This window comes from Lontra canadensis, unplaced genomic scaffold (assembly GCF_010015895.1).
Source record: "Lontra canadensis isolate GAN:19392208 unplaced genomic scaffold, GSC_riverotter_1.0 scaffold8, whole genome shotgun sequence".
Classification (NCBI taxonomy): Eukaryota; Metazoa; Chordata; class Mammalia; order Carnivora; family Mustelidae; genus Lontra; species Lontra canadensis.
This window is the reverse complement of record NW_022631002.1, coordinates 13,792,207-13,808,551: the sequence shown is the minus strand read 5'-3', so window position 1 is coordinate 13,808,551 and position 16,345 is coordinate 13,792,207. Positions and strand designations below refer to the sequence as shown.

The window sequence follows — 16,345 nt, the reverse complement described above, 5'->3', positions numbered from 1 at the left end:
GTGTCACCAAGGGAAAGTACACCACACTGTCAATAACTTAGAACAGCGAAATTAGATTTGATCAAAAAAGTCATGTAAGGAGGTGTCTGGGTAGCTCAGTCAGTTAACCGTCCAATTCTTGGTTTCAGTTCTCAGGTTTGTGGGATCAAACCCCGCCCTGGGCTCCTTGCTCAGCACGGAGTCTGTTCAAGATCTTCTCCCTTCCCCTCCTACCCCTCCCCCTACTTGTGTACTTGCTTGCTCTCAAATAAATAAAATCTTTAAAAAAGGAAAAAAAGGAGTCAGGTAAGGCTTCCTGAAGAAAGGGATGCTCCGCTGAGATGTAAAGGATGACTAGGAGTTAAGAGGGAAGACGAACATTCTAGGAAAAGAAAACAGCATGTGCAAAGGCCTCTGGTGGAAAAACAGGGTCAATCCTCAAGCCGAATTAGAGTCATTGTTGAGCCCCAGGGAGGAGTGTGATAGGAAATGAAGAAAGAAAGGCACAACGGGACAACAGGAGCACATAATGCAGAGCCATGTTAGGAACTGTTCCTATCATAAGAATAGCAGCTACTAAAGGGCTTTAAAGCAAGGGGGTAGAGACAGGATCAGATCTGTGATCTGAACAGAATCCTAAGCTGTTCGATGGAATGCTGAATAACCTAAAGGAAACCAAAAGAGGTGGAGGAAGAAGATTCAAAAACTATAACAGCCCAGGCATGAGAAGCCGGGCACTGAACTGGAGTGGTCCCAACACCTGAGAGCTCAGTGAGGAGGCATTCATTGTTTAGTATGTGGACCTGGTACTTTCGATTTGTCATTTGTCTTTAGAGTAACAGTTTTTGGGGGTGCCTGGGTGGCTCAGTGGGATATCATTTTTTAAAATCTGTAAGTTTTTTTCTAGTACTCTTAGGAGTTCATCTTTTTAAAATCATGTAATTCTGTTTCATCCTTAATAAATTTTAATACACAGGAAGAATACAGGAGAGATTACAACGAAACTGAGGTTGGGATGCCTGGCTGGCTCAGCTGGAGGAGCAAGCAACTCCTGATCTAGGGTCATGAGTTCAAGCCCCATGTTCGGTACAGGGATTACTTAAATAAAATTTTTAAAAAAAGAGACTGAGGTTAAAAGTCTGTATAAGAGGGGCGCCTGGGTGGCTCAGTGGATTAAGCTGCTGCCTTCGGCTCGGGTCATGATCTCAGGGTCCTGGGATCGAGTCCCGCATCGGGCTCTCTGCTCAGCAGGGAGCCTGCTTCCCTCTCTCTCTGCCTGCCTCTCTATCTACTTGTGATCTCTCTGTCAAATAAATAAATAAAATCTTAAAAAAAAAAAAAAAAGTCTGTATAAGCAGCAGCTGCCTCTGGGGCACCTCGCTGGCTCAGTCGGTAGAGCACAGGACTCTTGATCTCAGGATCATGAATTCAAGCCCCACATTGAGCGCAGAGCTTACTTTACAAAGAAAAGTAAAAGCAGCAACAGTTGCCTCTACTCAGAACTCAATAGTTACCAGCCCTACCAGATCAGAATACAGAAGGCTTACTCTCTGGGGAGGTTAGACTAAAGGGATTCTGAACTCCAAGCATAGCAGAGAGCAGAGACACTTAATGACAACAGAAAAATTAAGTGTAAATCTTCTACAAGAGAAGAATGAGACCTTTGGCTTCCTTCTCCTTTGGTGCTCAGAAATTCTGGCAGCCAGCCTATACCCTTGAGGTAAAGGGTATAAGGAAATGACCAGACCAAGGGGAAAAAAACTAGTTCCTGATACTCTGGAGTTCCCTTAAGAAAGGGCTTACATCATTCAACAGTGAAAGCATCTGTCAATAAGCCCCACCCAGGCACACAAGAGGTTCCAAGCTGCTTTATAAATGCCTCACTTTTAAATATAAACCAACAACCAAGGGTCACCAAACTTCGTGAAAAGCCTCTATGACAAAATAATCTAAAACAAAGGAACAGAAGGAAACAATCATTACAGGAACAAGAAAAGTTATTAAGAAACTAATGTTCTCGGGCACCTGGGTGGCTCAGGGGGTTAAGACTCTGCCTTTGGCTCAGGTCATGATCCCAGGGTCCTGGGATTGAGGTCCACATCAGGCTCTCTGCTCAGCAGGGAGCCTGCGCCCCCCCCCCCGCCTACTTGTGATCTCTGTCAAATAAATAAATAAAATCTTTAAAAAATATATTCTCAGTTAAAAGACATTATAGCTATATGAAACAAAAGCAACAGACTATTAAGTATATACTGAGAGAATTTTTAAAAAGATCTCAAAAGATACATCAGGAGATAAGACTGAAACAATATACAGAATGAAACAAAAAAGGCAAAAATGAAAAAATAGGAGAGAATAAACTGAATTTATATCCTGGCAGTCAGTGCCATATCCATGTTGTAATGGGGAAGGTTTTTTTTGTTTTTTTTTTTAAAGATTTTATTTATTTATTTGACAGAGATCACAAGTAGGCAGAGAGGGAGGCAGAGAGAGAGAGAGAGGAGGAAGCAGGTTCCCAGCTGAGCAGAGAGCCAGATGCGGGGCTCGATCCCAGGACCCTGAGATCATGACCTGAGCCGAAGGCAGAGGCTTTAACCCACTGAGCCACCCAGGCGCCCCGTAATGGGGAAGTTTTTAACGTCTATCTCTTTTGCTAGATTTTAAAGCTACAAGAGTGGGGTTGGTATCATATTTTACTCACTACTATACCCTCAGGTTCCACCTAACTTGTAACATACACCCAAAGAATATCTGTGGAATTAATGAATGAAGCAAAGCATCTTTCTAGCTTTATTGGTTTAGAGTTAAGAACTGTTCTATTTGAATATACTTAAGTAACATTACACTAGAAATAAAACAAAACTGGAGATACACGAAAATTTGCTCCTTAAAAGAAATTATTCAAGTCTCAAAACACTGTTCTATTGCATTATATAAGTCCTGAAAAGGAGGTAGAGGCAAATTCATAAAGCCCATTTCAAAGACAGCACGTAAAAGGTACAAAATAATCTGGTCAAAGCAGAAGTGATTTATATTAACCAACCTAAAAATACGACAGACTACAGACATCACTGAAACTCACTGTACTCACTATTTTCAACTCAGCCACTTCTGACTGGAGCCGAGGAGCAGCCCATATCAGCGTAGACACGGATTCAGCCAGACCAGAATCTAGTTCCCTGGTTAAGGAAAAAAATTAATAAAATACAATATTCTTTGAAACAGGGGCACCTGGATTACCCAGGTCATGATCCCAGAGTCCCAGACTCGAGCTCCATTATCAGGCTCCCTGCTCAGTGACGAGTTTGCTTCTCCCTCCCCCTCTGCTCCTCCCCTGCTTGTGCTCACTCGCTCTCATTCTCCCTCAAATCAACAACAACAACAATAAAATTTTTTTTTTCTTAAGATTTTATTTGCAAGAGTAAGCCAGAGAGAGCAGAAGCTGGGGGCGGGGGGGGTGTGTGCAGAGGCTGAGCAGGGAGTCCAATATGGGACTCAATCCCAGAACCCTAGGATCATGACCTGAGCCAAACGCAGATATTTAACCAACTGAGCCACCTAGGTACATCTAAGTAAAATCTTTAAAAAAATAAAAATTCTTTAATACAAACCAAAAAAATCCTAGAATTTGTATCATATGCTTGATAGCCTCTAAAGTTCTTTCATGAACCTCACTGGACTCTCACAAATAATTCTAGGGCTTCTAGCCTTATTCATCATCCTACTACTTCTGGGGAAATTAACTGACAAGCCCAGGGTCACAAAGCCAGGAAATGGTTGACCAAAGACTCAAACTTAGACCTTTTGATTTTAGAGTCCTTATTTTCTTTTCAGTTGTCTACATGGAGATCAGGCCTTCCAGTAAAAGTATTAGGAAAAAGGTACTCAGGTATGTGAAGTAGTCCCCTAGTGCTATTCCCCCACATACAGCAGGAGACCAGTACTACTCCTTTCTCAAATTCCCTTTCTCAAAAAGATGATTTGATCTAGGTCTTCAAAATATCTTATTTCATTTCATTACAGTTATACAAGGTTAAGTTCTAGAGACCTGCTGAACAACACTGTGCATGTAGTTACCAATACTATACTAAGCACTTAAAAACGTGACAAGAGGGTGCCTGGGTGGCTCAGTGGGTTAAGCCGCTGCCTTCAGCTCAGGTCATGATCTCAGGATCCTGGGATCGAGTCCCGCATCAGGCTCTCTGCTCAGCAGGGAGCCTGCTTCCCTCTCTCTCTCTGCCTGCCTTTCTGCCTCCTTGTGATCTCTGTCTGGCAAATAAATAAATAAATAAATCTTTAAAAGAAAAAAAAAAGGTGACAAGAGCAGAGGAGCGCCTGGGTGGCTCAGTTGGTTGAGTGTTAGGCACCTGGTTTCAGCTCTGGTCATGATCTCACAGTCTTGAGATCAAGGCCCCTTTCACGCTCAGCACTCAGCAGGGAGTGTGCTTGGGATTCTCTCCCTCTGCTCCTCTACCCATCCTCCCACCCCCGCACCCCCCGCTGGCACATGCATGCTCTTTCTCTCTAAAATAAACATACACCTTTTTTAAAAATGTTAAGAGGGGAGAGATCTGATGTTGTGTGTTCTTACACACAAGTTCTTACACACAAAAAAGAGTGTGAGGCAGGGGGACACAAGGAAACTTGGAGGTAAGAAATGTTTACTGCCTTGATTGTGGTGATGGTACACAGGTATAGGCATATGTTCAAACTCATCAAATTGTACACAAATGAACAGTTTTTTCTATAAATCATACCTAAATTAAGATTTAGAAAAAAAAGAGAGAGAAAATATCTTACTTCATAGATTGGATGAGGCCAAACCGAGCCAGTAGCAGATCACAATACAGCTCCAGAATCTCCATGGCCTCCACAAGGTAGTCTTCTCTGATAATGTGCTCCACTCTAATCCGAGCTCGTTCATCCTTCCCAGCAGCCAGATAGTCAGCAATCTCTTTCCTTGCTTTCTGGGCCAGTTCCGCTAAGGCACAAATCCCATCCAGTCACATAACAGCAGTACATTGGGCCCTGGTCTGCAGGAGACTTCTACCCCAAGAGCAAAGTGGGTGTTTCTAGTACATCCTAGCTCACTTCTCTCTTAGCAAATCTGGTCCCAACTCATCAGGCTCTAGAATTTGCTCCTTTGTCTAGATGAGAATATTACTGTTGCAGCCAGAAATTTCTACCTCAGGAGTCATGTTACCTATTCCCTGCAACGGAGTGATTCAATCTTACTTGTCACAAAGAGCAGCCATAATATATCTAAAGCTTAAAGGATATGGAATCCGTAAGACTTCACAGTACTAGCCTGACAGAGCCTGCCTGACAGAGCCAGAAACTCAGTGACATATTTTGGGAAATAAAATATAAGGCAATCATGCATTACTCACTTTTTTTTTTCTCTAACAGTTTAAGACGGTTTATGACTAATCTCAAATTGACTCGTAAACGCTCAGCTTTAAATCCAGAGCCCAGCATGCTGTGCTGTTCCTCCTGGAAAAAGAGAATGCACAGTTACTACTTTTAAGTTGAAATTATTCCAGTTACAGGGTGGATTAGCTGACACTATAAACTAGAATGGTTTTCTAATACAGGCAAAACAACATGATCTGATTCACAGCCTTTTTTTTTTTTTTTTAAGATTTTATTTATTTACCTGACAGAGAGAGAGGTCACAAGAAGGCAGAGAGGCAGGCAAAGAAAGGGGGGGAAGCAGGCTTCCCGCTGAGCAGAGCAGGGCTTGATCCCAGGACCCTGAGACCATGACGTGAGCTGAAGGCAGAGGCTTAACACACTGAACCACCCAGGCACCTCTGATTCACAGTACTTAAAGATCATTTTGGTTGTGTGGAGAACTAACTGGGAGAAGGTAAGGCAGAGCTAAAAGAACTTAGTAATGGATAAAATGAATATCTATGTATCGGTGTAGAAGTGGGTTGATAAAAAAATAAAGCAGCAGCAGCAGGAACGGCTTCTATTCCTCCCAAAAATCTCAGAAGGGCAGTGATGAGGAAAGATTATCAAATTTAGAACCAAATTCAAAAATATTCTCCCACTAGTTCCTCAAGTCCTTCTACTAATTCAAGCTAGTGCCTAAGATCATAAAAATATTAGTATTTACTGACATACAAAGAAATATATAAAGGAATGAGAAGTCCAAGAAAAAAAAAAACTGCTCTATAAAATTTAACAAGAGGCTATTTACCAAAACTCTGAACAAACAGCAAACTTATAGTCAACAAAACCACTCCTCTCCACCCACAAGGGGTACACCATTGTTCATGCCATACTGAGACACACAAATTCTACGCCTCTCAATGAATCCTGGACTTGAACTTCAAAACGTGTAACATCCAAACAAAAGTTAGGTCTAACAAACTAACCGATAAACAGACAAACCAAAAAAGATATTCAATGTAAGGAAAAACACTAGGGATATTTGTCCACTTGTGCAAGAACCACTAAAAAGAAATATCGGATGTATTCTCCTTTTGTAAAATTGCCTCCAGAAGCCTTTATACATTAAATAATTAACCTAAGTCTCAGTTTACAGTGGGCTTGTATATCATGAAATATCTAGGATCCATAACTGAATTATGTTCAATCCACTCAACAAATATTTACCGAATATTTCTACATCAGACAATAGCTAAATGCTGAAGATTTAAGAAAATAAAAGGGGGGGGGGTACAGTCCTTCCCCTCAAAGGAATTTATTCTATGGACAAAAACAGCTAAGAAAATCTGACAACTATGATACTATTTGGTAAGAGATGTAATTTTAGAGTTGTTTTCAACTGAAAGTGACTTTGTGCCCCACATGGGACATCTGGCAACGACTGGAGACATCCTGGGTTGTCATGACTGGAAGGGATGCTACTGGCATCTGGTGGGTAGATGCCAGGAATGCTGCTAAACATTCTACAATGCACAGGACAGAACCCCACAACAAAAAAATTATCCAGCCCAAACGTCAGTAGGGCCAAGATTAAGAAAGACACCCAATCTCAGAGACATGACAGAATGCTTTCCAGGAGAACTAAAGTCTAAGTTGGGTCCTAAAGGATAAATTATTTGTAAGGTAAAAAGAGGATGTGACTACCTCAGGCAGAAGTACCAGAGAGAACAAGAAACTTTCAGAGGAACACAAGGTTCAGTACAGCTGAAGAATGGCATTAATTACAGTTTATGCCGTAACATCGCTCATAATCAAATTCAAAACTTCAATTTGACAATTATTTATAAGAGAACAGGCGCTGTGGTAGGTTCTGGTGTTAACTAGATCCAGACAGTATCCTTGTTTTCAAGGCCTCCATAACCAGAGATGGATGGGAGACAGAAAGCCAGAAAAACAGTAACTGGGACTATCATTTGCTATATGAGGCACTGGGTCCATGATCAACCAGCAACTGAGTGGTATAATGAAGAAAAAAATCTAAGTGCATCCAAATCCAAAACCGAAGTAAACAATCTTAGTCATACACTCCTACAGCACTTTAGTACAAAAATTTTAATAATATACATTGTTTAATCCCTTTCAACAAATACTCATTGAATGTCTACGGTACTGTGACTGAGACAGACACACAATGGCACTGAAAAAAGAGACATGGTTATTGCCCTCATGGAGTGAGTTCACAGTCTAGTTAGAGAAAACTATCACCTCAGTAACTACAAAATAGTAAACAAGTAATTAAGTGGTGCTCTGGAGCTTATTATAAGCTTGACCTCTTTGGCCACCTGCTTGGATACTGTTTCAAAGATAAAAGATAACAACATCAGGGTTCTGGTAGAGTCACAGGTATGACAGAAAAATGTCAAGATTTCTCTGTGGTTCTTAACTAATCTCTAAGCATCGATTGTGTGATCCATCAATATACATGAGAACAAAACTTTAGTATTATAAATATTTTCAAGAGGCTTAAAAACATACATTTTGACTTATTAATTCTACTCCTAGTAATTTAGCCTAAAGAAACAGAGGTTCGGGGTGCCTGGGTGGCTCAGTGGGTTAAGCCTCTGCCTTCAGCTCAGGTCTTGATCTCAGGGTCCTGGGATCGAGCCCCTCATCGGGCTCTCTGCTTGGCGGGGAGCCTGCTTCTCCCTCTCTCTCTCAGCCTGCCTCTCTGCCTACTTGTGATCCCCCTATCAAATAAATAAATAGATAAATAAAAAAGAAATAGAGGTTCATTCAGACTTTTATATAAAAATATTTATCAGCACATTTTTAAGACCAAAAAATTAGAATAATGAATAAATACTGCTTATTAAACTATAGTATATTTGTGATGGAATTTTATGTAGCCACTAAAATTTTTAAAACGTAGTTACTGATGAGAAGATATATTAAAAGGCAGGACTACATATATGAAGTATGACCCCAAATTCTGAGTTTAAAAATGCAAATATATGGGACACCTGGGTAGCTCAGTGGGTTAAGCTGCTGCCTTTGGCTTGAGTCATGATCTCAGGATCCTGTGATGGAGTCCCGCATTGGGCTCTTTGCTCAGCGGGAAGCCTGCTTCTCTCTCTCTGCCTGCCTCTCTGACTACTTGTGATCTTTCTCTGTCAAATAAATAAAATCTTTTAAAAAATGCAAATACACATATAAACAAAGGCAGAAAAAAAGATTTAATTATCACTATATGTAAACTCTTTTCAAACCCAGTAAGTTAAGACTAACAGTAGAGCTAATATTAAGAACAAAACCCACCTCAGAAAGCCTATAATTTAGAATTTCTATCAAAAGACAAGTAATAATATAAATTCCTTTGTCTCCTTAGAAAAACAAAGTATTAACTTACCAGAAAACACTAATCAAGATCACCTTATCATAAACGGAATATGTGTGGAATCTGGAAAAAAAGAAAAAACACCACCCACAAGCTCACAGATAAAGAGAACAGACTGGTCGTTGCCAGAGATAGGGGGGCAGAGGATGTCAGAAACGACAAAGAAAAAAATAAGTATGGTGCATTACTCAGCACCAAAAGAGTGCTTACAATTGTCCAGTAATTTAGGACCATCTCCTCTGACAAACAAACATTTAAAAGAGAGTACATGCACACTGTGTGCGAGCCTATGATAAAGAGCTAACACAAGAAAAGGAGCACAGAGGAGAAATCTCACTGGGTGGCAGGCCCTGCCCTTCATATCCATCAGCTCATCTGTCTCACCACAGATGAGTAAGGGCAAGATTTGGGTTCAAAGCCCATATCCAATATTACCCACACAGGGTAACCACTTACCAAAAATATTACAACTGTGATTAAAAATGTAAACATGGTCTTGATATCCCTAACTCAGATGCTCTTCCACCGAGGGCCAGTGCAAGGCGAGAGCTATGGAGAACATCCATTCTGCCATGGAGCTCTGGGAAGCTTCCAAGAAAAAGGATGTGCACTAGGCTTGAAGTGTGAAGAGGACTCTGTAGACCAGCAATGCAGCAAAGGTTAACAGAGGCTTGATTTTCAATGCTCACTTCTGTTCTTAACAGCCTTTGAGTATGCCATTTAACTACTCTGAGCATCATTTTCCTTACCTTTAAGATGAAAGCAATAGTAGGTATCACTAAACAAACACAAGAACAAACTAACAATTCCTATCAGGCACTCTCCTATGCACAAAGCATCAACCACATGCCTTAGCAGAAAGCAAAATAGGCAAGAAAGTTTGTGGAGGACAAAAGAGAAAAACTAGCAGCAGGTCTAATACGGATGTAAAACCACAACCAGAAACCCAAAAGTCCTCTATCTGTAAGAAGCAAGCATCCAAATGCCCAGACTCCTAAGAAGGAACATTAAAGTGCATTTGAAATGCACAAATGCAGTCTTGGAAAGGGGAGAAGAATGTTAGAAGGGAAGGGGGGGTGGGGAGTCCTTTAAAAAACTATGTGAAGGGGAAAAAGGGCAAAAGGGAGAGTTCTGTCAGGAATAAGAAACATTTAAAAAAAAATCAAAGCAGGGATGCGTGGGTGGCTCAGTACGTTAAGCATCCGCCTTGAGCTTAGGTCATGATCCCAGGGTGCTGGCATCGAGCCCCACATCAAACTCCTTGCTCAGCAGGGAGCCTGCTTCTCCCTCTGCCTGCTACTACCCCTGCTTGTGTTCTTGCTCTGACAAATAAATAAAATCTCAAAAATAGATAAATAAATAAATAAAGGACCACCTGGGTGGCTCAGTCAGTTAAGCAGCCGCCTTCAGCTCAGGTCATGATCCCAGGGTCCTGGGATCGAGTCCCACATTGGGCTCCTTCCTCAGCGGGATGCCTGCTTCTCTGACAAATAAATCTTTAATAAAATAAAATAAACTCAAGGGGCACCTAAGTGGCTCAGTGGGTTAAAGCTGCTGCCTTCGGCTCAGGTTGTGGTCCCAGGGTCCTGGGATTGAGCCCCACATCGGGCTCTCTGCTCAGCAGGGAGCCTGCTTCCCTTCCTCTCTCTGCCTGCCTCTCTGCTTATTTGTGATCTCTGTCAATTAAATAAATAAATAAAATCTTTTTTAAAATAAATAAATAAAATAAACTCAAAGCAAAAACAATACATCTCTCCATTTCAAAAAAAAAGCAAAAGTTAAACAGAAAAAGAGCAAAGCTGATTAATACATTAATAGATATTTAGGGAAATTAAGTTTACCAAAAAAGTTAATTTATCAGAATAGGTACCTAAAGTGAGCTAGACACTGAAAGACACATGTTAGGTAACAAAGGAGTGGTTTTAGCATCATGAAATGCTGGAGGGTGTAAAGACATTTTATTTCACATATTTGCCCAAGATGGTTAGTGTCTACAAATGCTCGTTTTGAACCACACTTAAACAGCCTGGGGAAGAAAAAATTCGAAGGCATAAGAAAATGGACTCTGAAGAAGAAAAGTGCTAAAATTCTCTGAAAGAGGCGCTTAAACAAATGTTTTATGCTGTAAATAGAAACCCAATTCTGTGATGGAAATTGAAAATACTGAGGTGTGGCAAAGTTGTTTATATTTCATGCAATCTTTTAGCTGGGGATGTATGGGGAAGAGAAACTCCAAAAGCTACTGTAAACCTGTGGAAGGCATATAAAAATAAATCCAAATTACTAATTTTATCATTCAGTAATAACATTTTTTTGTTCAAATCTTAAGCAGTAAATGAAATCGCAGGGCCTATTCAGGGACTCTTAACGATCAGGGTTCAAGCTGAAAACAGATTAGCATCCCCAACCTGGGTAATCGGAGAAGAACAGACTATGTACAAAGGTGTGGGTAAGGTTTAGAGAAACCAAGAAAGGACAGTGTACTGCCCCAGAACCACACATCCAGGCTTGAAAAGACAAGATGAAGAAGTGAAACCTCCCAGGGGTAGCTATATGAAGAGGATCTCCAGACAGGAATCAAGGTCATTGGTAGAGGCATGCAGACAATTTGCAGCAATCTGGCAGGAAAGGAAAAGGGAAATAAATACCTAGCCCTCATTCCTCCTGCCCTCTGGTCTCCTGGTACCTCCCATTTACCCCCAACTGGAAGGCAGAAAGCAAAGGGGCCTATAGACATAGTGCACAAGAGTGAGCCTCCAGGGACATGTATCAGAGGAAGGATGCTATGTGGCTCTGGAGAAGAAGGTATTAAGCATAAAGACTATACACACACACACAACACACACACACACAGGAACCTAGATCTCTACCAAAGCAACCCCAGATTTATATTGCAGTTAAGATTTCAGCTAACCAGAGTAGAAAACTGAAGTTAAATGAGTTGCCTAAAAAAGGAAAACTGTGGGTGCACCCAGATGGCTCAGTCAGTTGAGCAACCAACTCTTTGTTTCAGCTGGAGTCATGATCTCGGGGTCATAGGACAGACCCCTGTGTGAGGCTGCACACTCAGCAAGTCTGCTCCCCCTCTCCCTGTATCCGCCCCCCCCAACCCATCGTGTGCACCTTTTTTAAAAAAAAGGTAAGGGTGCTTCAGTGGCTCAGTCGGTTAAGCCATTGTCTTTGGCTCAGGTCATGATCCCAGGGTCCTGGGATTAAACAAATTCCACATCTGGCACCCGGCTCAGTAGGAAACCTGCTTCTCCCTCTCCCTCTGTAGCTCCCTCTGCCTGTGCTCTGTCGAATAAATAAAATCTTAAAAAAAAAAAAGTGTTGGAAAGGAAATGGAAAAAAACTTGAGACCCTGTGTACCACTATCGGTGAGACTATAAAATGGAGTACCACTATGGAAAAACAGTATGGTAGTTCCTTAAAAAACTGAAAATAGAACTACCATATGATCCAGCAATCCTGCTTCTGGGTATATATCCAAAAGAACTGAAAACAGTATTTCAAAGAGGTATCTGCACACCCATGTTCCTAGCAGCATTATTTATTACAGCCAAGAGGTGAAAGTAACCCAAATGTTCACTGACAGATGAATGGCTAAAGAAAACATGCTGTTTATTTTTGTTTATGTACTCTGACACATATATAATAGTAAAGTCTGAGTCCATTTTGTAGCATGACAGGATTTCCTTCCTTTGCAAGGGTAATACTCTATCAGTCTAACAGTACTCAATAAAATGTATGTCTTTTTTTTTTTTTTTTAAGATTTTACTTATTTATTTGACAGAGAGAGATCACAAGTAGGCAGAGGCAGGCAGAGGGAGAGGGGGAAGCAGGCTCTCTGCCGAGCAGAGAGCCCGATGCAGGGCCCAATCCCAGGACCCCGAGACCATGACCCGAGCCGAAGGCAGAGGCTCAACCCACTGAGCCACCCAGGCACCCCTAAAATGTATGTCTTAATATGTAAGGTAATGTACACATATACCTTAGGATCTCACAATCCCATTCCTGAACATAAACCCTCAAAGAAATTTGTAGAGAGCCATGAAGACACATGTATAAGGATCCTATAGTAGTAAGAAGGTGGCAGAACATTATGTGTCCATTACAAGAGGACAAATAAAATATGACAAGTGCATACAGCAAACTACTATGCCGCAGTGAGAATTAATGAACTAGCTATACTTAGAGCAACATGAGCAGTCCTTAAACAGAAGCAAGAGAGTGATGGATGTCTCATTCAGCTAAGTGTCCAACTCTTGGTTTCGTCATTCAGCTAAGTGTCCAACTCTTGGTTTCGGCTGAGGTCAGGATCCCCAGTGTCAGGAGATCGAGCCTCTAGTCAGGCTCCAGGCTCCGTAGGGTGTATGCTTGAGGGTTCTCTCCCTCAACCCCTCCCCCACCCACAGTCTCACTCTTGCAAATAAATCTTTAAAAAAAAAAAAAAAAAAGAAAAGAAAAAGAAACAAAAGATACAAAGAGGAGGGCACCTGGATGGCTCAGTGGGTTAAAGCCTCTGCCTTCAGCTTGGGTCATGATCCCAGGGTCCTGGGATTAAGCCCCACATGGCGGGGGGGGGGGGGGTGTCTCTGCTCAGTGGGGAGCCTGCTTCCCTTCCTCTCTCTCTGCCTGCCTCTCTGCCTACTTGTGATCTCTGGCTGTGAAATAAATAAATAAAATATTAAAAAAAGAAGAAAATGATATAAAGAGGAAACAAACGGAAACTTTAGAATTGAAAAACAAACAATAACCAAGGTAAGAAACTCACTGATGGGCTCAACAGCAGGCTGGAAATGACAGAGGAAAGAGCCAGGGCACTTGAACATAAATCAATAAAAACTATCCAATTTGAAAAAGAGATTTAAAAACATTTCCAAGTGAAAAACGTCCCAGAGGTCTATAGGGCAATAGCAAAAGATCTAATACTTATGTCCTCAAGAGTTCCAAAAGTGGTACCAAAAAATCGTGAAGAACGACAGGCTGAGGGGCACCTGGCTGTCAGTTAAGCATCCAACTCTGGATTTTGGCTCAGGTCAGGATCCCAGGGAACCCGGCTCCACACTCAGCTGGGAGTCTACTTGAGATTCTCCCTCTCCCTCTGCCTCTCACCCCGCCTCTGCCACCACTTGTACACAGGCTCACTACAAAATTAATCCTAAAAAAAAAAAGAAAATTGTATGCTGAAAACTTCCCAAATTTAGCAAATGGCATAAATCTATAGACTGAAAAAGCTTAGGGAATTCCTAACAGAATAAACCAAAAGAAATATATGCCCAGATTCATCATCATCAAACTGCTGAAAACTAAATTTGTAAAATACTGAAAGCAGCCAGAGAAAAATGCATTACTTACAGATGACCTATTCAAATGACTACAAATTTCACATCTGAAATCATAGAGACCAAAGAGAAGTGTAAAAGTAGTTCTAAATTGCTGAAAGAACTGTTAAGCACAAATTTATCCATTGAAAAATACTCTTGAGAAATGAAGGTGAAATAAAGTCATTCTCAGATGCAGGAAAACTAAAGAAGAATTTGTCACCAACAAACCTGCTCTTAAGAAGTTTTTCAGGCAGAAAGAAGTGACACCACAAGGAAATCTGGAATATTAAAAGAAAGAAAGAAACTGAAAATATCTATAACTTACATTACAGATATAAATATCTTGGAGGAACACCTGGGTGGCTCAATTGGTTAAGCAGCTGCCTTTGGCTCAGGTCATGATCCCAGGATCCTGGGATCGAGTCCCTAATCACTCTGCCTGCCACTCTGCCTGCTTGTGCTCTCTCTCTCTCTCTAACAAATAGATAATTTTTTTTTTAAAGATTTAAAAAAATATCTGGGAAATATAACAGATGACTCTGGAGTGTCTTAGGATGTCATTTTTTATAGTTAAAAGCAAAACTAGTAACACTGTCAAATGGAATTTTCAATGTATCTAAACACGTAAGATAAACGTAACATAATGGGATAAAGGGGGCAGGGTAAAGTGATCTATATGATGTTTCCATATTCCACAGAAGTGGTAAACTACTGACTCTAAGTACAGCGTGAAAGTACACCTACTGTAATCCCTAAGTACAGAAACTGCCCAAAAAATGGCCCACCCCATATACTATCAACAAGAAACTCACTTTGATATGATAAAATGAGTATGTTAAAGGTAAAAGGATGAGGGATGCCTGGGTGGCTCAGTGTGTTAAACAACCAACTCTTGATGTTGGCTCAGATCATGAGCTCAGGGTCGAGATCAAGCCCCACACTGGGCTCCACACTCAACACAGATCTGCTTGTCCCTCTCCCTCTGTTCCTCCCACCACTCACACAATCTGCCCCCCGAAATAAATAAAATCTTAAGGGGTGCCTAGATGGCTAAGTCAGTTATGTGGCTGCCTTCAGCTTATGATCTCAGGGTCCTGGGATTGAGCCCTATGTTGGGCTCCCTGCTCAGCAGAGAGCCTGCTTCTCCCTCTGACCCTCCTCCACCCTGCTTATGCTCACTCTGTCTCAAATAAATATAAATAAATAAATAAATAAGTTGGGGTGCCTGGGTGGCTCAATCAGTTAAGCATCTGCTTCCGGTTAAGCCTCTGCTTTTGGCTCAGGTCATGAGCCCAGGGTCCTGGGATGGAGACCAGAGTGAGGCTCTCTGCTCAGTGGGGAGTCTGCTTGTTCCTCTTCCTCTGACCCTCTCCCCACTGACATGGACATGCACGCTCTCAAATTTAAAAAAAAAAAAGTAAAAGGATAAAAAAGATCTATCACACACTCATCAGAAGAAAGTTAAAAGTTTTTATTTCCCCCCTCCACTCAATTCAGTATAAGCTTCCAGTTATAAAATAAGTCATAGGGATAGAAATGTACAAATTAGTTAATCATACCGTATCACATATTTGAAAGTTGGGGAGAGTAGATCTTAAAAGTTCTTATCACACACACACTTTTTAAGATTTTATTTACTGGGGCGTCTGGGTGGCTCAGTGGGTTAAAGCCTCTGCCTTCGGCTCAGGTCATGATCCCAGGGTCCTGATCAAGCCCTACATCGGGCTCTCTGCCCAGCAGGGAGCCTGCTTCCCCCTCTCCTCTGCCTGCCTCTCTGCCTACTTGTACAATCTTTAAAATATATATATATTTATTTATTTGACAGAGAGAGAGAGAGAAAGCACAACAAGGAGGAGCAGGAGAGGGAGAAGCAGAATCCCCTGCTGAGCAGGGAGCCCATTGCAGGGCTCAATCCTAGGACCCTGGGATCATGACCTGGGCTGAAGGCAGACGCTTAACTGACTGAGTCACTCAGGCGCCCCCAAAAGTTCTTATCACAAGAAACAAATGTTGTTAACTATGTATGATGTTGGATATTAACTAGTCTTACCGTGGCAATCACTTCACACTATACACAAACACCTAATCATTACATTTTTATACCTGAAATATGTTTTATGTCAATTATAAATCAATTTTTAAAAAGAAAGTTAAAGTTAATTAGAGCAGCTATATTAATGTTAGACAAATTAGATTTCAGAGCAAGGAAAACCAGGGATTAAAAAAAGGAGTATTATATAATTATAAT

General features: G+C 41.2%; 1 protein-coding gene across 6 annotated transcripts in view; it reads right to left on the bottom strand.

Moving 5' to 3' along the window:
• Window positions 1-16,345, bottom strand: part of IST1 (IST1 factor associated with ESCRT-III) — a 33,366-nt gene that overhangs the window by 7,346 nt on the left and 9,675 nt on the right. For 5 of the 6 annotated variants that reach the window (XM_032854037.1, XM_032854036.1, XM_032854038.1 and 2 more), the window contains exons 2-4: window positions 5,370-5,472; window positions 4,780-4,960; window positions 3,071-3,158 (exon numbers count right to left, since the gene is read on the bottom strand). In XM_032854037.1, the coding sequence (XP_032709928.1) occupies window positions 3,071-3,158; window positions 4,780-4,960; window positions 5,370-5,457 (357 nt within the window). In that variant the 5' untranslated portion in view covers window positions 5,458-5,472. Of the gene's footprint in view, window positions 1-3,070; window positions 3,159-4,779; window positions 4,961-5,369; window positions 5,473-10,145; window positions 10,151-16,345 lie in introns of those variants that run through there. The other variant, XM_032854042.1, reaches the window with a different exon arrangement.